General features: G+C 45.5%; 1 protein-coding gene across 4 annotated transcripts in view; it reads right to left on the minus strand.

The window, feature by feature from the left end:
• Positions 1-343: 343 nt before the first annotated feature.
• The window catches only part of GRIN2B (glutamate ionotropic receptor NMDA type subunit 2B), a 240,919-nt gene continuing 218,503 nt past the window's right edge, over positions 344-22,759 (minus strand). For all 4 annotated transcript variants that reach the window (XM_019292611.3, XM_039570737.1, XM_039570738.1 and 1 more), the window contains exon 14: positions 344-22,061. In XM_019292611.3, the coding sequence (XP_019148156.1) occupies positions 20,154-22,061 (1,908 nt within the window). In that variant the 3' untranslated portion in view covers positions 344-20,153. The remainder of the gene's footprint in view (positions 22,062-22,759) is intronic.

The following is a 22,759-nucleotide window of genomic DNA, read 5'->3' on the forward strand; positions in this document are numbered from 1 at the left end:
CATCATGCAACCCCCAGAAACATTTTCAGGCAGTATAAAGGGAGATTCAACCCATTGCCACAGTCTCCTATTCCTATCTCTGCCTCAGTATTGTTTATGTTCCATGAATATGATCAGGCTCCTTCATCCACTCACTCTCATCATGTAACCCCAAGACAGTAGCCTCAACCCACAGCTAATAGTGAACACCAGGGCAAGAGCCGCTCTCAAGTAACATTGTCATCCTCATTTCAACTCATCTCCATTTCAGGCTTTTAAAATATCACTCATACAGCAAAATTCCCAAGTATTCTCCAAGTTAAGAATAAAATGAATGAAGACAACAAAGAAAATATTCTGATTATGGGTTCCAATTTTTTTTTAACCCTGATATTCTGTGGTACATTTCTTTATTTTCGAATATAAAGTGACAGAAATAATTTGTTGTTAGAAAAGAGAAAGTATCTTTGACTATTTACAGGTTTTGTACATCACAAAGGTTTTCATGTTTTTGTTGATTTTTCTTCTTTTTTTTTTCTCCACATCCTTTAAACAATGCTGAACTGGAAATCTCAACAGCTCACAAAAACCCTCTTCCCCAAAAAACAAACCCCAGTGAGAAACAAGAGAAATCAAAGGGGAAAAAAATTAGCTCCTTTCATTATTCTCCAGGAAATCCATTTGCTTAAATACATGTATTTTTATATTTATAGATATTATTTTTTCAAGTTCAAACACCTAAATTCAAGAAAGAAAGGAAAAAAAAACCAAAACAGTGTCTTCTCCACCCCCCTCCAGAATCTGTTGATCCCTGCTTGTCCAAAATCAGAAAGAGTTATTTACAGAAAGAAGAACCGGAGGAGGGTGAGGGTGTAGGGAAGAGGAGGATGAGGTTGTGACTGGTGGAGAAAAGATAGTAGGATTAGGGCCTCGGAGAGGTGAGGCAAGCCTGAGTTCGACCGCGCTTTCCCTTAGGAAGACGCTACACTGGGGAAGTGCCCCCAGTGTCCCCTTGCCCCCGTGTTCAGTGCAAGGGTGCTGCCTTACTGGATCCTGTCTCAGCCCCACACCAGCTGCTCAGTGTTCATCGCTGCCCTTCTCCCCACACCCTCCACTGGTCTTCCCACGCCAGCCCTGGACATTTCCAGCCAAGGGTATTACAAGGAGCAGGGTGGAATGCCTCAAGGGTCTCCGCTGCACCCAGCTGAGGCCCTTCACACGGATCCATGACTGGCAGAAACTGTTGCTGCCCCTTTCCCCCCCACTGGCTCCTTCTGCTGCTCACCCATTTCACTCCCAGTCTAAAGTCACTGAGAGCTCAATTAAACTGTGTGTGTTCACAGGAGCCTGACTCCAGGCCCACAGGTTCCATTACATGAAACTCATCCTGCTGCCAGCTAACCTTGGCACCCTCTCCTTCTGTTTCATGACTGCAGGGTATTGGCAAGTAACAGGTGCTACGGAAAGACTTCACAGAAAATCCACCTCTGATCCCTGTTCTTCCTTCCCTCCTTACAATATCCTGACTTCAACTGCAACCTGCTGGAAAAGTTCTGCCAGATAAGTCAAATTTTACACTATAGAAAATGAAGTTTATGTTGCAGATGTGAGCCTGCAATTTCCACATGATTTGTGTGTATTATAATGTATTAATCAGGAAACACTATGTAAATGTGTGTAAATGCAAACCACGATCTTAAATCAGTTTTGCATAATGCAAGTAAACAAATTAATCTCCCAATGTGCTTGTAAATGTTAATAAAAACTTGACATTAACCATTAAGTTAATGTCACTAGATGATAATGTTACTGGATGAGAAAGCAGTGTTGTATGTCACATGTGTCCTTTAAATGCAAATGAGTAAAATTTACATGTCCAAGAAATGCATGTTCTTGAGAACTCAAATTGCTGTTTGCTGCAAGTCATGTAAGCTCTACTTTATCCATCAGCAATTTCTTTTTAAAACACTGCCTCCTCCCTGGAGAGAGTAAACCATCCAAAATTAAATGTAAGGAACCCTTGAATATTTGAAGAGTGGCAGTGACTGTGTAAGTAGGAGTATGCATAATTTAAAGGGGTTCTGGCAAGACGGACCTAAAACTGTGGAGCAATTAATTAGGCTGGAAACTGAATTAAGCTGAACTGTAACCCTAGGAAAGCTGGCTTTATCATCCTAGACTTTTGAAAAAAAAAGGAAGCTGGGTCAGCCTCTGTCCAGTTGCATGTTCGTTTGCACATCAAAGCATTGTTCGAGGTTTGAAAGCAATGCCTGAGAAGAAGCTGGCCAGAAAGTTCAGTCACTATTCAAACAGACCAGGATGCCTTGGATGAAATTCATCAAGAGTTGCCAAGCTGAATGAGCACTTTGCACGATACAAAGAGGTTCTTGATGAAGCCTTTCCAGTGTGACAGTCTGAGGTGTTACTGCACACTGGTGGAACCAAAGAAAGGGAATTATTTTCTATACAATATTTTGACAGTCGCCCTGTAAATGCTGAAAGTTTGTAGCAGCCTGACAAAAGCAGCAAAGGGATGCTCAAGACTACTTGTGAGGAGTACAATCAGACCTTGATGTGCAGGTTTCCCAAGAAGGGAAATGAGTTGTATTTTGAATCCTAGTAGAGCTTCAGCTGAGAGAAATTAGGTCAAGCTGGCAGCAGAGGCTGAGCCCTGTGTACTGCACACATCCTCAGAGAGCATGTACAGCCCAGCACCTCTCTGGATTAGGTCCATATGTGCACTTTGCCATGCTACCTGCAAAAGTAGAGCTGATTAAAAATGCACAGAGAAATCACAATTTGTGGTTCAGGTTCTCTTTGTCCAAGGCTGGGATAAGTTACAGCATCCTCAAGGCTTTGCTCAACTGAAGAAGTGAAATGAAGCTGGAAAACAAGAGAACTGCCAGAATAGCAAGATCTCTCACCAAACTCACCTGAAGCAGAAGTTGATTGCCCTGGGCATGCCGCCATCCCTTCATGGTTTCCAGAGGTGTAAGAAGAAAACATCCTTCCAGGTACTGAAGTGGTGACAGGCAACTCTGGAGTCTTGTGGCCCACTCCTGGGTGGATCACAGATTCACCTCCTCACTGTTCCCCTGCCTGTGTAGGAAAACCTAACCCCTTTAGAGCATGGGCGATATCAGTTGAGGGGTATGTGCACAGTACTGCAAAGAGACGAGTGTTTCTCTTTCAAATCTCGAAAAGAAACAAACAAAAAACCTGACTGGCCCTTCAGGTTGAGGTCTGTCAACATCCCAAATCAAGTCTCCCAGCACAAACTTCCTGCACTACTTCTGACTACAACCAAGGAGGTTCCTATACTGCTTTCTCCAAACAGCAACCACGAACATAATACTTTTGCAAATAAAAATGCCAGATGTCCTTTTCCTCTGCTCCTAGTCTTTACCCCTGTTCATACAAGTCATACCAAGTCACCTAGCTTATCACGTGTCTGTATGCCTCAATGATTTCCTCTATAAAATGTATGTCTCATTTAACCTCAAGAAAATTAGATGCAAATGTATGCACGATTTCAGGACATTTGCATAATATATGTAAACTATGGCATCTGTCAATTTACTTGTTAATGTAAATGCTAATATTAATGTATTTCAGTTTAGCATCAAAATCGCAAACTCTTTGAAGTGAGGACTGTGGCAGAGTGAAGCATCAAATGGCCAAATCTTGTCTGAAAACAGGACCTAAATGGTTTTGATTAATTTTTTGTCAGGGTTCCACCCTGCTGGCACAGCATTTCACTTCACTTTCTGCTTCCCAAATTAATGACTGGTACCGATACTGTCCAACTCCAAAGCAATAGTGTTGTTAGGAGGGGTGGAGTCATTTTGGTCAACACAGAATTACCCGTGAAGCCACCAGTCACTGCTTGCATTCAATGTGCATCCCCAAGCATACCTTTCTGATGAAATCCTGCCCAACATGCTACCTACTTCCCCCTCAGTGACAGGTGCTACTGAGGAGGGAACTTTTGCACCTTCTCAAGGTATCTTCATATCCTCAGCTCAACCCAGGGCATCCTCCAGGATTAATTGGTAGTTGGGATTAATATCACAGTATTTGAGAATATTGAGAATATTCTCTCTCTCAGGAGAACTCAACTAGTTTACCTCAGTATTAAATACTCCAGCCCCTTCATAAAGAGATTTTTTAAAAGAATAAACATTTCTAGCTTTTGTAATGGAAATTTCTAAAGGTATCTGAGCATCTAAGCACTACTAGCTTTCGATGAGATGGGTTTTGGTTTAATAAATTTCTTGTGTGCTTCTAAAAATCCTTCCCTACGTGATGCAAACATGGCCAAAGCATTAACTGTTTATTTCTTCCCAACATGCAGTGCTGATGGCTCACATCTGGGGGTGCCTGGAGTGCTCTAGGTCCAGGATGTTTAGTAGGGTGACTTGAACGGAGCCAGGCAAGTGCTAAGTGATTGAGACTCTGGACTCAGGGCTCATCCCTTGAGACTATGGTGGCAGAAAAACTGGCCCTGCCCTCTGTGGCAGAAACTATTCTATTCCCTCAAAAAAACGATGTAGAAACATGCCCACGACCTGTGTTTGAACACCAGTCAAAGATCTGCCTTATTCTACCACTGCAAAACAATACTCTACATGGAGAGACAACAGAGTTTCCAAGTGAGGGAAGAACCTTCCCTTTCTCCTTTCCAGGAAATTTTCCCTTGGGAGCTGGGGAAATAGAGAAGGAAGAAACCAATTCCCTCTTTTCTGCTTCGATGTGGGTCTACACACCAGCCTTGAAGGAGTGGTGAGCGCATGGTGTAAGTCACTTAGCATTCCAGCCCGCTGCCGAAGGGCAAGCGCTTACCCAGAGCTTAACCTTGCAGCTGGCAGGCCTCGGTGTCTTGCCTCCTCAGCAGGGATAACTAATCAAAGAGCCACAGAGACAGGTCCAAAGCGTCATGCTTCTCCAGTTTTAATCGAATGCCTCAGATAAGAAAGTGGCCATGAAGCCCTTACTCCCTGCCACTGCAGCACAGAGAGAACCCTGAAGTGTCTTGAGGAGGAAGAACATCTGAACAGTTAGTTCCTAAGCAATGTGAAGCTGCAAAGATAGGAGAAGTGGCTAGTTCATTACAACTAGCTCTTTTTCGTTCCAAATAGGATGCTTTTACCTGTATCTTAGCACAGCAATGTTCAGCTTCCAGAGCTGAAAAAGAAGTATCTGTGTGCAGGAAAGGACCAGAACCTGTGGAAGTGCCTTCATTACATGGAAAAGTCCTTACATGTGAAAGGCCTAAGAGAAACCCTAAAATTGTTTGCTTCAATAAGTAAAGAACATCAGATAATCTTCCCCAGGTATGGGAAATATCCCTTTGCAGATGCCTTTTCTGTAACTACAATCCTATTCCCTTGTTCAAATGTCAAAAAGACACATTGAATAGCTGTTTTTCACTGATATAATCTTGGCTTCCTGGTGGGCCACACAAATCATCTATGAGGGCAAACAAACCCAGCAGCGCTCATGTGAACAAAGACAGAGATGTTTCAAGAAGAGTATCCAGGGCCTGTGTGCTCAAAACCTCCAGACTCCTGCCTTTGCTGTACATATGTACTGGAAGGAGTTCTGTCTTCCCTCTGGCATGGCTGAATGTCTACTTGAAAGACCTGACACCTGAGCAGTTTGGTGCAGGGACAAGGTGAACAAAATGAAGGCTGTTCCCCTTTGTCTTTAGGCCCTGTGGGTCTAGGGGAAGATGAGCCTGCTGCTTCACTCCAGGGAAGGGGAGGTGAGCGAGTACAGGGGCTAGAGTAGAATGGCCTTTGGCTGAATTTCTAGCATAGCACATTGCCACAGCCCTGTTTCCAGAGTCTGAGACATTATGCTTGAAAATCTGAATGTTCAAGGCATTCGCCAAGCGTCTGCTTTAACTCTGTTCCACTTTATGTGTCCGCCAGTAACAAACACAGAGCTAGTGCACAATGGTCATGGGTGGAAGATACCATATTCTTCGTAAGGAAGCAACTGGAATCTTCAAGGTACTGGAGCAAAGTAAGGTAAACAATACCCATTGGCTGTTTGTAATGACTTCTTTGCTCTCATAAATCACTGAAGGACACAAAGCAGTCTCCCATAAAGGAGCGAGGGCCCCTTTTCTTAACATGCAGTGGCAGGAGGTCACAAGGGCAAAAGGATGGGGCTAGCAAACAGAACAAGTGGGAGGAATGGTAAATAGCCAGACACTCACTGGAGGAACAGTCTAGATTTGTAACTAATAATGATAAAATCTTCATAAGGCAGAGGAAGTCTCTTCTTCCCTGTAGGAGTCAAAAAGCAATCACAGATAGTGCATGGCATAGGGATTGGCAACAGGAAGAGACAGGCTAACTCAGACTCACAGAGGCCAAGAAGATGCTTCACAATTTGGTCTTTTTTATGCTAACAGGACTCTCCTTCTATTTTTTCCACCAAGCGGTAATGTTCCCATGGATCTGCTTTCACACTTGTATCTGGGGCTCCAAATTCAAGAACCCACCAGTCTAGTTGGTCTATACCACCATTGCCTCCAGGTCCTCCTTGTCTACTTCACCCAAGTCTATATTGACTTGAGCACAAGACAAGACTTTTATCCAGGATTCTTTTTCTGCACACTGCTAGAGGTGCGGCCTAGGCTGATATCGAGACTTTACCAATTTTCAGTCAGTGCTGAACACAATTTATTTAACAGCTTATTTTAAGCTATATGGTACGCTATTTGCCTCTTCCTTTCCAGCCTACAGTGTAGAAGACACCCAGACAAAAAGGACGGGAGCAACAGAGAAGGTCCCCTGCTAGCTGGTGGGGCAGTGTTTTAATGATTCTGTGAGAGATGGGAGCGTGAGGAAGGGGAGCTGAAATTCATATGCAGGAGATCTGATTCCCACAGGCACATGGAATACCTTCAAGGCAAAATGAACAGAGCAACCTACCAACTTTCCTTGACCATTCCAGAAACCAGCATGTCCTGTCTTCCAAGGAAGAAGGATCCACAGCACGTGCTGAGGAACCACCATAATCCACAGCAGGGTGGGGTGAGTGCTAGCGCCTCCTCAAAGGCTCCAGCACCTGGAGTCAGAGCCCCCCAAGGAGAAAAAGAGCACTGACTCCTCACCACCTTCAGGGGAGCAGAGAATCACAGCCATCATTTCTAAGAGGCTCTGGAATGCTGAGATGACATACTGTTTTGTCTGGAATTGGAAGAGGCAGTCTGCTTCCTTTAATAAACCTGGGGGAGGAGTAAATTTTTTTTAAGGAATGAAGAATGGCAGCAATATATCCTGTAAAAGGACACTACCTTGTTCTCTTATGCAGAAAGAAACGTGAAGAGCCCCTAGTTTAACTCCTGTGCTTCACATTACAAAAAAAAGCAGAATTTTTTCAGTCCTTCATTAATGTCTTACCTCCTTCATACCTGTCTCCCACTACTGATACCTCAACTACTCAACAATCATAAATCAAGAAGAAAAAATAATGATGAATGCAACATTCAAAAGCAATTCATGGCCATTTTCAATTTGCCTTTTAGTCTTTTGAGTCCTTGGGATTCATTCCGTTCTTACTTTTAAGGTTTTCTTCCCAGCAATCAGAGATAAAAAATATCTTTTCATATAAAATGAGTTGTGTTTTTTCCTTTTTTCATTTACATAATCACAAGATACCAGTTAGCAAGATTGAATACCAAGATTGAAGAAAAACATTATGTATTGTGAAACTCACAGTAAAAGCCATGACTGTAGTATCCCTCTCTCACACACCACTGGTTCTCTCTTCCTTCTTTTCCCTCAGTAACTAAACAAAAACACCCTTTGCACAGCTTTTATTCTTGATCATTTTATTTTGGTGGTTTTCATGCTACATAAAAATTAGTTTTTATATCAAAAAATTATTCACAATATTTCCAAAATAGTTCAAGTTTTTTTTTTCTTTTTGTGTTTTTTAAATATTTTTAATGTATTTTTATTTCTTTTCTTTTTTTTACTGCAGCTAGGGTTACAAAACATCCCATTTCCTCTCGCCACCACCAATTCACTGTCGGTTCCCTTTTACATTTGCATATGTAAAAAAAAAAAAAGAAAAATAACAAAACTTTTTATATCATTTACTTGAGAAATAAAAAGTCATTTGGCACTCATGTCTCTGTGGCTCTGATTTTCACCAGTGAAGTGGCTGGAGGTGGGCGCGCATGTGTGTGTGTGTGAGCATGTGCACACACATATGCATGCATAAAGGGTATGAAGAGGAGGCAAAATTTAGGCAAAGATGGTCTCAGAAGTGGATAGGATATATCTGCTGTATTCAACAGCCTGATGGGTGGCCAGGTTCACCGCAAGGTACCAACAGCTCAAGAGAAGAGGAGGTAGCAGTGTTGGGCAGTAGAAGACTTAGACTAGAGGTGAGTATTTCTTTTTCTTTTGGTTGATAGACTGAGCTTATCAAAGGTGCTCTCCAAAGTAAATGTACATTAGTTAGAAAGCAAATACAGCTGAAGTTGACCTGTGCCAGGTCTAGAGACGCTACCTGCCCCAACCCTAGTAGACACAACAGTCCTCCACTACTGTCCTCAGCCACTTCCAAGTGCCAAAGGATGAAGGTGCTGGGTTTTCCCTTAGGTGTCATGATATCAAGAGCTGGCCAGCTGCCCATGCACCTCCTTTAATTCCTACTTCATGGTCTGTGAGACTCTGCTCAGCCTTGAATGACGTTGTCCAAGTCGAGAGTCATTCCTACCCACTTGTAAATAGGTCAGGAGAGGCAAGGCTGAACACCTCTGGCCCATTCAGGGTCATTCATTAATCCCTGTTGCAGACCTACATGCCTGACTCCTGCTCCCGTGTGGGAAGTACTGTGCAGGGGCCAGTGAACCATCTTCCCCTTCCTGCCCTCCAGCCTGACCCACAACCCACACATACTAGAGGATGATCTGCTGTGGATGACCATTCCCTTTGGGTCAGGCCCCTCTGCTACAGGGCTCTTGTCCCAAGAAGGGCCATGGAAATTGCCAATTCCATCCTCACCTGGAAAATCTTGCATGGCTTCAAAAGGGCAGGACCCAAGGGTCAGACAGGCTGCCTGCCTTGCAGCAGCCTTTGGTGCAATGGCCAAAGCTCACTGAAGAAATGTTTTAATGGTTTTTCAAGGAAAAAAAGAGAAAAATTTAAAAAGGAAGGAAAGAGAGGGAGTACAAAACAAACCCCCACAACTATAACAAAAACCTCCAAAGCCCACTTGTGCAACAGTTAAGTATTTTGTCTTCTGCGACTCCACAGGGAAGTCAGTGAAAAGCTACTTCCCGAAAGGCTGCTGCCTCCACTATATACCAGCCCTCACCTCCAATTACAGATGGTGCTTTGGTCACTGGCAAAGAGACGTTTCAAGATAGCCCTGCCATTCAGGAAAAACATGTACAAAGGAAAGACTCCAAATACAGCTGAACCATACAAACAATAACCGCACAGAACTGAGGTCTCGGAAAGTTGTATTGCTGAAAACACCTCCCTGCGCCCACTAAAAGGACTGTGTAAACAAACAAACAAGCATACATACAAAATAAATCAACAGCTAAACAATAAACCTTCCCCCCCCACCCCAACCATGTTAGAAATTTTGAAAATGCAAAGCTAAAAAGAGCAGTTTGCTGTGTTTCTGACCACAGGTGAGAGACAGCCTGCTCCAAAGATAGGAAAAGCAACCAGACAGGCAAAGAGGCCTCCAAAGCTAGCAGCTTTCTGTGCTAACCTCCACACTGACTGCTGCCCAGTGGGAAGGTCATTTCCTACAGCACCTCTTGAAGGCTCCAGCTTGCTAGGAGCTTTTAGGTGTATAGCATGTTGATAATAGCAATAATATCTAAAATACACACACGCACGTGTACAAGCATTCACACACATATATCTTCTCTTTCATAAAAGACAAACCTGGCAGAGCACAGGATACAATTTGATGGAGAAGAAAGAGCAGCTGGACATGGAAGAAAGCAGAGGAGGTGGACGGATGTGGTCTGATAGAATGAGTCATTGGAGACCACAGATTATTCTCACATTTCATATATATAAAGAAAAAGAAACATCAAAGAGGCCCAGTGACACCAGCACTAAAGGGCTGGTTAAGCAAACTTAGGATAGGCTAAATGATGAGAGCCCCTAAATGTTGCTCCTTCCTTGTCTGACTAATCATGGCATCTCTTCATTGGGTCCTGATTGTCTTTTCTGGCTGCTGACAGAGGACAGCAGTGTCATGTCCAGCAGTTTGGCCAGTTAAAGTGCTGTGCCGCTTGGCACTGTAGGGCCCTCCCAGCAGGTCATCCTCTCTGGTGCTACAAGTGTTGTGATCTCTCCTGGAAACGAATGGGATGGAGAATGGCTGCGGAAAGTTCACTCCTTCCCATTCTCCCCTTTCCCTGCCCCCTCTGAAGAAATGGAATCCCTCCAGAGTGTGGGATTTGCAAGCTCCCTACTCAGCTCCAAGGAGCAACAGTGATGTTCTTCCAAGTAGTGGGATGGGAGACCAATTCACCTCAGCTCAGCTTTTTTCTGTGTCTATCTGACACAAGAGCAAGAAATGACAGGCTAGTGTTTTCTTTCAAGTGGAATTTCAGTGCTTGCATTGCCCTAGGAGGCAGCAAAATGAATAGCAAGGGAGTCTCTTGTTACAGTCACAGATCAGATTGACCAGATCTCTCCCAAAAGACCTTACCAGTCAGTGTGTGATTGTCTTCCTGCTCCACCTACCAGTTAAGGCCAAAGTAGGTAATGAGTGTGGCACAATGGTTTGGAAATGTGGCACAATGGATGAAGCACAGAAGTGAATGAACACATGGAATGGGTTTCTGGTTCTATAGTCAAACCCTCTACAGGAGTCTGCATCCCAGCCTCATCGCTGATTCAGAGCTGGTCCCCTGGAATCCAAAGAAAGCAGCCGTGCCAGGGTGTACCAGGAGGGAACAAGAGGGTTGCCAAGTTACCTGCAGGTACCCACCATCTGGCTTTAGCAGCGTACAGCTCCCATCACCTTTGTCTCAGCTCAAACACATGCGTACAAACACCTAAGCACACGCACAGTGGCACCACACATACAAATGTGTGCAGGCTGCATAAATACAAATACCAATATGAACCCACCCCTGCCCTCCACAAGTAGACACGTGCAAGAAATACAGACAAGTAGCAACAAGCATGCAACACACACATGGTGATCCCAAGCAAAGGGAACCCCTGTAAGCTATGTTCAAGCATGGTAGGTTCCTGGGAGATGAATCCTGGCAAAATGCACTGCAGAAAGAGGCCCACACAAGGAAGAGAATCCAAAAAAGCCATTCCAGGCATCTAAACCCCTAAGTAGCTATTCCAAAAGCTTCTTGAATTTCACAGGAATTTAGCTGCCTGTCAAGATGGATCTGGCTACAAGGCCTGGAAGGAAAGCAGAGGGAGAAAGTACAAAGCTTGAATCTTACCCCTTGACTGATTTTTGTCTGTTCAGGGACAGGTATAACCTTTTTCCAGTTGACAGGGGACTTAGCAGCCAGTGCCCAAGGGCCTAGAGAGAAGGCTCATGTAATGGATCTGGACACCCTGCAATATTGCCATGATGCTGTACTTTTGGCACATTGAATAAGCAAAGGAAACACAGCAAAGGACCGGGTGATGTTCAGAGAAGTAACTCACTATTTGGCCCTAAATTAATCTATGGGATGTGTTCCCAAGAAGATACCTACCTGCATCATTGCAGTCTGATGCACTAGACCACACTAACAGTGTAGTGCACTGAATGGGCCAGCATTTCCAACTCCACTTGTGTTTAGAGTTCTGCCAGGAGTTACTCAAATGTACAAACATACACTTCCTCCCAGACTTAGAGGTATTTGTAGCCATGTATTCACAGGTACACAGACCTCCGTGGACCATGCTGGGACAGCTATGCCAACATCATAGCAAGGGTACATCAGAAGCCCGACTATCCTCCTCACACCTGTGAGCAGAGATCCATTCTCAGGTGGCTGTGGTGGTTTCTCTCACCCAGAAATCAGAAACACAGGCCTTCAATGGAATGGCAGGTTGAGCAAGAGTTAGCTGCAGCTGGGAGAAGACTGCTCCTCTGAATAACCTCTGGCCATGCTGACCCTTTGCATTGCTCCCTGCACTGCCCATATGCTTTCATACAACTACACTACACACATGGAGAGACTGACTGGCCCTTTCTCAGACCGTGGCCAGCAGACCCTTGTGTCTTCAGGGATAAGTAGCCAGTGCCAGGAACATTGAGGATAGTGAATTGATGGATGTTCATTAAGGAACAATGCAAATTGTCAAAAAGGGAAGGAAGGAGATGTCTTGGCATCTGCCTAGAGCCCCTACCAGTCTCACATTGGCTGTCTCTATGCTTATTCACCATCCTATCACTCTCCTTACTGCTATGACATCAGACCACAAAGCCTAGCAGATAATGCCAAGTACCAGCTCATATTGATTTGTCAGACAGAAAGGGACCAAAGACTACTGGGCATTCACTCCCAGGTCTACAACACAGAAGTACTTCATGTAGGTCTTTAAAAGCCTCTAGGCAATAAAGGAAGTGCCCTGTGCTTTTCAAAGATAGCACACTTCTCTCCAGCAGCCTTGCTGAATTCACATAGAGTAAAAGCAAAGAAACTGTACTGATCCTGATATGGGTCAACCTGGAGTGGATAAAAACTGTATCTGCCCCTGCTATAAATTTACCAGTCAGCCATCAAGGACAGAAATTATGTTCTTTCTCTGGGCTTTCTCAGAAAATACAATTTCACTGCTCCCTTGCACAGGAAAATTTGCCATACCGATAATTTCTTACCTCTTGAGTGTGCGAGAGCAGAACACCACCTCAGTGAACATGACAGAGCAGTCAAAAACAGCTACAAAATATCATCTTCTAAAAATCTGGTCATAGCTAGAATTTCCCAGGAGAGGAGAAGTGGAGGCCTGTCCTTCACTCATCAGCGTTGCACAGGCCGATGAAGACAACAGAGCAACAAGACAGTAATAAGAGAAGGAGAGTGGGCAAACAGCCAACATAAGTAATTCTGAGGGAAGAGACATAGAGATGAAATTGAAGAATCAGTGTAAGATGGGAAAGTAGGTAAGAGGCCAGGAAGATGAAGCAGTAAGCTGCTGGAGAGATCAAAACACCTGAAAATGAGGTTCTGCTAAGAGGAAGGACAAAGAGCAGAGGAAATAAAGTGGTCAAGAATGGCACAGAGGGTCTGAGACCATGCCACCTCCCCTTTCACTGGTACTGGAAAGGCCGCAAAAAGAGCGAGAAGGAAGAGTTGGCCAGGAGATGAAGGCCCATAGGGAGATCCCTGTAATCCACAGTAACAAATGTACTCTGCTGACATCCCAGGGAGAAGACAATGGGGACTAGGGAAGAGGAAGTAATCAAAGAGCAAAGCACATAGAGAAGGAAACAGCCCTGTGCCTCACACAAACAGTCCCTAGCAATCAACACAGCTTTTATTACAGGAAATTATTAACACCCTCTGCTACCCACCACCCCTTACCAATCCCAAACCTCCCCTCTCTGGGGACCCTTTCTTGGCACACACATATAACATCCAGATAAACTTTCCGAACCAGCAAAAGCAACCACTGAAACAACTTCAAACACCACAGACCAATAAAACCACAATTTAGAAGTTAACTTTCCCAACCCCCCCCATGCCATTATTTAATAAGGAAATACTGTACAGATATAAAACCCACCCTTTTCCCAACCTGAATATAATTGCTTGAGCTAGTTTCTGTACATATATACACACGTATTTACACAGTAATGCTGCAGTCAAGAAAGCAGATGATGTAAAAGTCACAAAGTGAATACATAAATTAAATAACTACCAGCAGAACATTAGGAAAGGTCACGCTGTTCCTACTTGGCTAAAATGTGTTGCAGGACAGAGTCATTAAGTGTACTGCAATGTACTCTGTGTCGTGTGTGTGTGTGTGTGTGTGTGTACATACAGGCACGCAAACCTCACAGCTTCCTGCTGTCTCAGGTTTGTTCATGTATGTCTCACTTCCCCAGTATGTCTCGTATGTGTGTGCGTGCCCAGAGGAACCCCTGTTCCACAGCATGGAATTATTTTCTGACCTGTTGGAGTGTATACCAGTGCTTGCTGTGAACCTTTAATGGCAGGAAGCCAGCAGGTTAGGAGATCTGTAACTACTAACACATCACAGAGATCCTCCTTTAACCTCAGCACTCAGGGGACTGTACCCTTGACATTGGCAGACACAAATCCTGCTCTCTGCAATATGGTTTCACTGTCTTTTTCTATACACAAGTAAGTTTATGCTGTGTCAGTTTTGTTGTCAGCAATGGCAGAAGGGTGCCAGAATTCACTCAAATGGCATGGCTAGGAGAGGAATTTGGGGATGCTCAAGAAACAGAGAAAAACTCAAAGCCAATTGCAAAGTGGTTTTCATTGTTGCTGTTCTAGTGGCAGACACCCAGGTTTGTCTGCAGTCAGCCCCAGGGAGGTCCAGAGGGCCCGTGATGAAGATGAAGCAATAGTACTCACATTGCCAGTGAGACACTCGGCACCCCAGTTTGCCTTTGATGGGGGAGGAGAGAGGAAGCCACAGGGAAGTGTAGGTGAATGCAGCGAGGGTCTATGGCTTGGAAATCTATTTGGCTGCAAATTGAAAATAAGCCCTTGTGGGGACGACAATCAGGTCCCACTAGTTACTATCTCAATGTGCCCTGCAGCATCCAGCAGCATGGTAGGTGTGTTCCAGGAGGACACGCCAGGTGTGTTCAGCAGCAGGGAAGCACTTATGGGAAAGAGTGGGTGCAGATGGGGATCGTGGCTTGGAGTCTGTCCCCATTCATTGCCAGCAATTTGGTTCCTTTCTCGCACACAGCTCCCAGGAGCTCCTGTGGTGACCCAGGCATATGCCACAGAGAGGAAGCATAACTGGACCCTACCCTTTGCCAGCTTGGATTGAGAAGAAAGGGTGAAGTTTAATTCTTCAGAGCAAGGGCACAGAGGGTCAGCACAAAGTCCTTTCATCAACGCTCCTGATCTTTATCCCCTTCCATTTTCCCCTTCTTTTAGGCAGCCAAAAATGCGTGGGGAAGTGCAACCTCCCACCCTTCTCCATGAGAAGGGCTCATCAAAGGTTGCTTGACTGGAGTGGAGGATGTGTGAAAGCCCTAAGTCTGATCATTGGCTGTGTTCCCAGGCTTGCTTCCATCTGTTGATAAGCAATGGAGGTGGGAGGATATGCCGCATTTGATAGAAAGCTCTATAGCAAAGACTTGCCTATGAAGATCCCTGAGGTATCTCTGATCACTCTAACCTGTCACCACCATCATATTCATTCTTTATCTCCCCCTCCCTCTTTTGCTGGCAATTTTGCTGTGAGCAACAACCTGATCTGAATGTACAAAGGGGCATTATTCAAGCTGGATGCTAGTGTCTTCTTCAAGCGAGGCACTCCACATCAGCAGGCACTGCTGAAGAAGAGGCCCACCCTGGCAACTTATAACCCCTCCCTCAAATCCTTCGCGACATCACAAGGGAACCTTCCTCCCCACATATGCTGGAAATTGAAGTATCAATTTCCTACAGGCAAAGTTCATGCTTTGATATTGCTGAACATTTTGAACCCACTGGGGTTCTCACCTGGAGAGTTCTGACAATGCATGCTGGATTTCAGAGAGAATGGGATTTTTGTTGTTGTTGTTGTTGAGGTGGGAACGGTGTGCTTCATTGTCTCAACTGACAACAAGTTCTGACTGCAGCTTTTCTTGCCTACTTAGGATGTGACATGGCAAGGTCTGATACTGCCCTCACTGGGAGGTATGATGGGAGACAGAGAACTACTACACCAGCCTGTGTTGTGTTGCACTACAGTAAAAAGCTGGTGTGAATACTCCAACAAGGTTTATGATGTGGAGATCCATGGCTGCAAGTTCTACCTGCCAGTTGCTTTCCACTGTGTATGGCACATTTCTGATATTTTTTTAATATTTCCTCCATCTCCTTCATAGACATCCTCCTTCAGCTGAGTACATACACTCCAGTACCACTTCAGAAGAACATGGCACAGGAAAATACCTCTCAGAGAGCCATGCCTGGGGCTAGAAGTGAGGAGGTAAATGTCAGAAACATTGCCAAAGGTGCCTAATCTTTCCTGGGAGGCTGTCTGCAAATATTCAGTAGAGGTCACCAACGGTAGAGGACACAATGGTTTTTGCTCAGTATTCTTGTGTGCAGAAAACTTCAGAGAGAGGAAATGTTCCCAGCCACTGCCCCAGAAAATACTGGTGTTTCTACAGCAGAGAGAGAGAAATGGTAAGGTAGGGAATGCGGAGTTTTGTCAGGCTCTGGTATGAAATCCCATTCTTTTCTGGACAGGTAATAAACAGCACATGGGTGGTTTTCTAGTATAGACAACACCTGCTGCTAATATTACCTGTTTGATTCACTTGAATACTTACAATGAAAATACACCAAATCTAAAATTCTAAATATATAATCAGAGTTTAATAACATCATTGATTTATTTTCTGGATTATGAATTACACCCTCCCCCCTCCCACCCCTTCCCCTTCATCTCTGTCCCAAAACTTGTTGACCTGTCAGAACTAAAATAAACAAAGCAACCAGAAAAGATCACTTATAGGAGAAAGGATTAACCTGATGGACACGTGGCCTAATATATTATGGGAGAAGGCAAAATACCAGACTCCTGTGGTTAGACCAGTGGTTCAGTCCAGAATTTCCAGTTCTTCTTTTCTGGTTGCCCTAGAGCATTTATTTGAGTGGTTTGTGGCACAGTTAATATTTGCAGAGCACTCAGAGTGTTAACAGTGCTACAACAGTAAGAATACTAGATAATGATTTTGGCAAACTATCATTTGCCAATCAGTGGAACAAGGGACAGACCAGTTCGGAGAAAATACGAACCAACTTTCAACCCGGAACACAAAAATCAGAACCTTTAAGAAGAGATTTGAAAAAAGTTCCATTAACTTCTTTTTGGTTTGTTTTCAGCTTAATTTCCCTGCAGAGCCACCCTCCAGGTTTCCTCGTTCCAGGTGGGGAGGGACGGAAAAGTACCGAGATAACCGCCAAAGAGATTAGCTGCCCTCGTCAGCTGTCAAGCTCCCCAACCCCAAGCCCTTAGGAAATACCAGAAATTATCACAAGCTTTCCCAGTTCCAAGATTTCTAAACCAAAGTAGCATTGGAGAAGTCTCTTAATGTCAAAGTGATGGTCCAACCTGAGTGGCCAACTTGATGGTTCACCCCACCACTATCAAGACAGTGTAGTGCCTTGAGGCCCAAACTCCACAGAGAGATGCTGGTACAGAGAGTTTATATGCAAAAAGGAATTGGGGGTGTTCCCATCAAAACATGAAACCCTGCTGGCAAGGCTTGAAGTGACGTTCCGGCGTCTTCCATTCATGAAGATAAAGGTGACAGGGCAATACAGGGGGCCTTGGGGGAACACAACACACATGGGTTTCTCTCTCTCTCTCTTTTTTTTTTTCCTCATTCATACGGCCTCGACCTGCGTAAACCGCTTCCAAAAATGCAGCCTGAAAAGTCATAGAAAACAAACAGAACGGAAACAAACTTCCCTCCCTCCACCCCACGACCTGAATATTCACGAGGAAGAGAAACACCAATTTATACAAAAACGCAATAAAAAAGAAATATTTACAAATGAAAGGAACGCCTTCTTGGTGGCCGCTATCAGAGGTGTCTGACAAGCTGCCATGTGTTCTGGATTGCAGATCGCTCTGTTAATTTGTTTGGTTTCTTTTTTTTCTCTTTTCTTTTCCTTTTTGTCCTTGTAATGAGAGAAGAGGGAAAGAGTAAGAAGTTCCCTTACCCCGAAGACTAGGGGGTGGCATTACGAAGACTCTTCCCCTCTTTCCTCCTTAATTTCCTCAGTGAAATATAAGAAAATATTCCCCTCACCAACCCTGCCCACCCTCTCCTCACACGCTTTGACTTCACAGGTAAATCCCACCCTCCCCCCGCCTCAGCTTAAAAAATAAATAAAATAAATAAGTAAATAAATAAAAAGCCATCTGTTGGCTTAAAAAGAGAAAGATAAGATAAAATCAACCATGGTGTGGTGAGGAATGTGAGAGAGGTGGCTTTCAGATCCAAGAAATGTGGCTCATAAAGACGGGGCTGCCATCTCCCTTCAGAGTCAATCCTCAGCAGTGTCCCCATGCTCTCAGTACAGGACTCTCTCAACCCTTCCCCTGGTGAGCCATGGTGATTGAGACACTGGGACAGACCCAGGATAAGCAGTAGAGACTTTGCCATATCTCTCAGAATGGGAGAGGCTGGTCCACACTCCCACCTCAGGAGATAGATGACATATGAAAGGTGTGTTCGGCTTCTCACTCCTACCATTGCTCCTTTTCCTTTAGTTTAATTTGCATCTAAAATGATACAACGGAAAGAAAAAACATTCTAATCGATACTAAGTGCACCAGGAAAGCTGTCACTACAACTGCAGGGATGGGAAACCCTAGGCTATTCCAGCTTTACACCTGTGCTAGTATCTCTCTCTTTCACACAGAGGCACACGCACATGTACACACACATCTCAGCTTTGCACGTCTTGTCTTCAGTCTTCAGCACAAGTTTCTGTGCTCTCTGGAATTTATTTCAAGCACATCCCTTCCCAGGAAGACAAGCTGTGTACTTCCTCTGTACATTCAATAGTAAATATACACATGTATTTCCCAGGGGTGCATACACCCTCCTCCCATTTCCACATGTGCAAGGAGGCATTGAAACAGTCCATCAGCACCACGGCCACCACACACACCCTTCTACAGCATTTCTTTCTTCCTCTCCAGCATTGGCAGAGGGCACCCTATTCTTTTTGTTCCAACCTGCTGGCCAAGGGTAGAGAGAGCAGAAGGATTAAGCTCCTTTTTTCTCACCCCTCCTTGCTGAAAGGACATGCCAAAATGGGTTTGGTGTCCCCCAAAGTGACAGGGAAAAAACTCCCCACCCTTCCCTACTCTTAAGCTCTGTTCTACTGTGTTTGTTCTCCAGACACCTCATAGGATAGTGGGTTTATTTTGCTTTCTTCACAGACATTTCAAGTATAAAGTTACCATATATACTCGCATGTAGGCAAACCCATACTATATACTGCTCCCACCCTTGAAGAATGTCACAACTGAGCAGCTCACAGGTAACGAACCAACCCTGTTCCTCTTTCCTCAAATTCTTCTTATTTCAGTGCAAACCAGCATCTTTTGTCTGAGTTTGGGAAACCAGCCCTGGAGTGAGGCAGGCTGCTGATCAGCTTTCTCGAACTCAGACTCCACTTCTTTACTCTCTCTACCACTGGTCTGCCATAGATTCAATGGCTGTAATAGCCATAGTGAAACCGCTAGCCTGACCTGCAGACAAATCTTCCCTCCCTCCCTCCACACCCCCCAGCAGACAATTCAAAATTTTAGCGTAAAATTTCTCAGCATATACGCAAATATATATATATATATATATATTTCAGCCCTAAACCCCCATAGTCTTCACAAAATAATGTAACAAGAACCTCAATATAGCTAACATATAAGTGCATCATCAAGTTAGTCTTGTTATTCTCCCTTCACTTTCTCCACATCTTAAACACTACTCTTTTCTAGGCAGTTTTAGGAAGAGTTGCCTGAGCAAGCGTATTTTCCTGCATGTCCATTACACTGCTGCTGCTGCCTCCTCCCGCCACACACACACACACACACGTGTGCGCACATGCCTTTCCCTGCTGGGAGCCAGCAGAAGTGAACACTAAAGTCACTGCTGCTCCTCCTCAGCCCACCCCTTCCCTGCCTTTTTCTCTGCTTCCTGAAATCACGAGCAAGGATATCCAACTCCAACATCACTGTAAAGTGCAATGGCCAGGAATGGAGGAGAATGGGAGGAGCGAGAACATGGAAAAAGAGATAAAACGGGAGGCTTGGGAAAGGAGGAAGAAGAGGGGAAACCAAAGAGGTGGCACTTGTCACCAGTGCTGCACTACTCACAACTCCAGTATCCCACAAACTAAGGACGACTCAGGAGAGTAGCTGATGGGATAGATCCCACCCCATCCTCCCATGCTCCACATACACCCCCAGTCCCTCCCCACGCTCTTCCCCTCTCACTCAAACATCAGACTCAATACTGGAGAGTTTCTCATAAACATGCCCGTTGCTGGAGCCATTGAAAGCCCTGGGGTTTTTGTTGTTAGGCACACAGGGGTTGGACTGGTTCCCTATACAGATGTCCTTCTGGAAACGGGCTGGCACAGCCCCATGAAGGGCTGAGACCACCGGCTTGTTGGTGGTGACAATGGCTCGGAAGTCTGGCCTGGCTTTGGGCCCTCCTGCCACCACAGGCTGCCTGAAGAAATAAGATTTGCTGCCGTGGAGCAAGCATTGGTCATCCCCAAAAGTGGGGATGAAAGGGTTTTGGGTGACCCGGTCGGGGTAGAGTGACTTGCTGAGCATGTAGCCCCCACTGCTGCCGGGGTTGTTATGGTGGTGGTAGCTGGTGGCGGGCACTGAGGACTTGTTGTTGGCAAAGGTGGTCTCACTGGCTGGCATCTCAAACATGTGGGCGTAGGGGCTCCCCTCCAAAAAGCGGCCCTTGTCCTTGAGGCTGACGCTGCGGGGGGCCAGGGCTGAGTCATCCTTCTGCAGGTCCACAAAGGTGTCATAGGAGTGCTGCCGGCGGAGTTTGTTGCGGTTCTTCTTCTGCACCTTGGAGGCAGAATTGGAAGGGCTCTGAGGGTATTTGGAAGAGGAGGTGGCACTGGTGGCCACGGGCACGGGGGCAGGCGGCTGGTCCAGCTCTTGGAGCGAGTTGTCCTCACTGATATCATATAGGTTGCCCGCTTTCTTGCAAGCCTCACAGCGGATGCAGGCCTGGCGGGTGGAGTTCTGCCCCACTGTTGATTGCGTGTAGTTGTGCAGCTTAGAAGGGCAACTGCGGCAGAAATTAGCCCCGGTCCGGTCTTCCCAGTCTAGATTGGTCAGGTTCTTCTCCCATGGTGCTGGGACCCCACTCACAACGCCATGCTTGTGCTCGTTGCCTCCACCAAACTCGCCTGAGCCATGCTTGTGATGGGCCCTGTTAGTGCAGGATCCACCCCCTCCTCCTCCCGTGTCGCGCTTAAATTCATCTCCCCGTTCTTTGTAGATATCCGTCAGGTCCACGTGTTCCCAGTGAGGTGAGTTCTCCTTGGTCCGAAACTGGTCAAGGTAGAAGTCCCGTAGCCCTTCCTTGTCCCTGAAGTAGCGCTTGTGGTCAGGTGAGCGGGGCGGGCGCCGGCGGTAGGCCAGCTCTATCTCATCAAATTCCCGCCGGGACTTGGCAGAGGCTGGGCGCTTCTTCAGGCTGTCCTTGTACTGCTGCTTCCGTCTCTTGGCTGCATTGCCCTCGATGTTGCCATAGGTGACCGTGTGAGTTGAAATGTCAGAGACATCCGAGCGGATCAGGTCGTCGTGGGTCCCGCTGCCCCCGTAACGGTCACTCTTGAAGGAGAACTTGCCATAAAGGTCACCCAGCTGGCTGTGCTTGGCAGGGGGTAGCCCCAGGTCCAAGGGCTTCTTCCCGATGGAGCGCGACTGGGCATTGAAGGGCGGGTTGTCACAGTCGTAGAGCCCGTCGATGGAGCTGGTGCTGCCAATGCTATGGGGGCGGTGGTGGTGGTGGTAGTGGTCCTGATACACATTGCTGTCCTTCAGCTGGAGATTGCCAAAGGTCCTTTCCACCTCACTAATATAGTCACTAAAGAGGTTCTCCTCACATGGGGGGTTGTTGTAGGATTTGCAGTCTGAGTGGGTGAAGCTGCGGCGGTGCTCAGAGATATCATAGACAGATGACTCGCGGCGGATAAAGTCCAGGGCACTCTGTGGTGAGCCATTGACCCCTGACAAGTTGGCCATGTTCTTGGCTGTCCGAAGCAGGCGGAGGATGTTGGAATGGGTGTTGTTCATAGTTGCTGTGGGGGAGTTCATTGCTGACTGGCGTTCTTCGATGGCCACGCCATGGATGCAGCTGTAGATACCCTGAAATGAGAGAAAGCAAGAAGGTGAGTGGTCCCGCAAAGAATACACAGAAGGGGACCCGAACTGGGAAGCATTGTGTGCATCAAGAGCGTGTTCCTGTAGGATAGTAGAGCCTATCAGCCTTCCATCATGAAGCACAATCAAATCAAATGAAATCAGATCTGCTCTACCAACTCTGCTCTACCTTGCTGTTTTGACCCTCTTTCTTGACCACCACATTTTTTCTTTTCTCTCCATTGCTCTCCCTCTGTTTTGTTTCAAGTCGTATCTCCAGAATGCAGGAATGCCTGCTTGCATCTCTAAGCGTTAGTCAAATCTAGTAGGTGTAACACAGAATTGCAAATGGGCACAATAATATCCTTGGGAATAAAAGACTCAAGACAAACAATTCTGTGTGGATGAGAGGATGAAAGTCTGTTTTGGCCCTTGAAAACCATCTGGGCATCAGTGAATCAATGAGACAGGAGCTATCTTAAAAAGGGAACAGCTTCGTTTGTCATAAACTTAGCTACATTAATCACCAGTACAGATTAGAGAAGGAAACAGAGAAAGAGCAGAACTGTTGAATAGGTATTTAGGTCTTTTGCGTCTGGTTGACTGAGGTACAATAGAATTTTTAATTGCATTCTGTTAAATTTAAAAGTGATAACAGGCTCCAAATTGACATCCCCGAAAGCAAAAGTCCTCTATTCAACCTC

The sequence above is a fragment of the Corvus cornix genome, chromosome 1A (genome assembly GCF_000738735.6).
Source record: "Corvus cornix cornix isolate S_Up_H32 chromosome 1A, ASM73873v5, whole genome shotgun sequence".
Taxonomy (NCBI): Eukaryota; Metazoa; Chordata; class Aves; order Passeriformes; family Corvidae; genus Corvus; species Corvus cornix.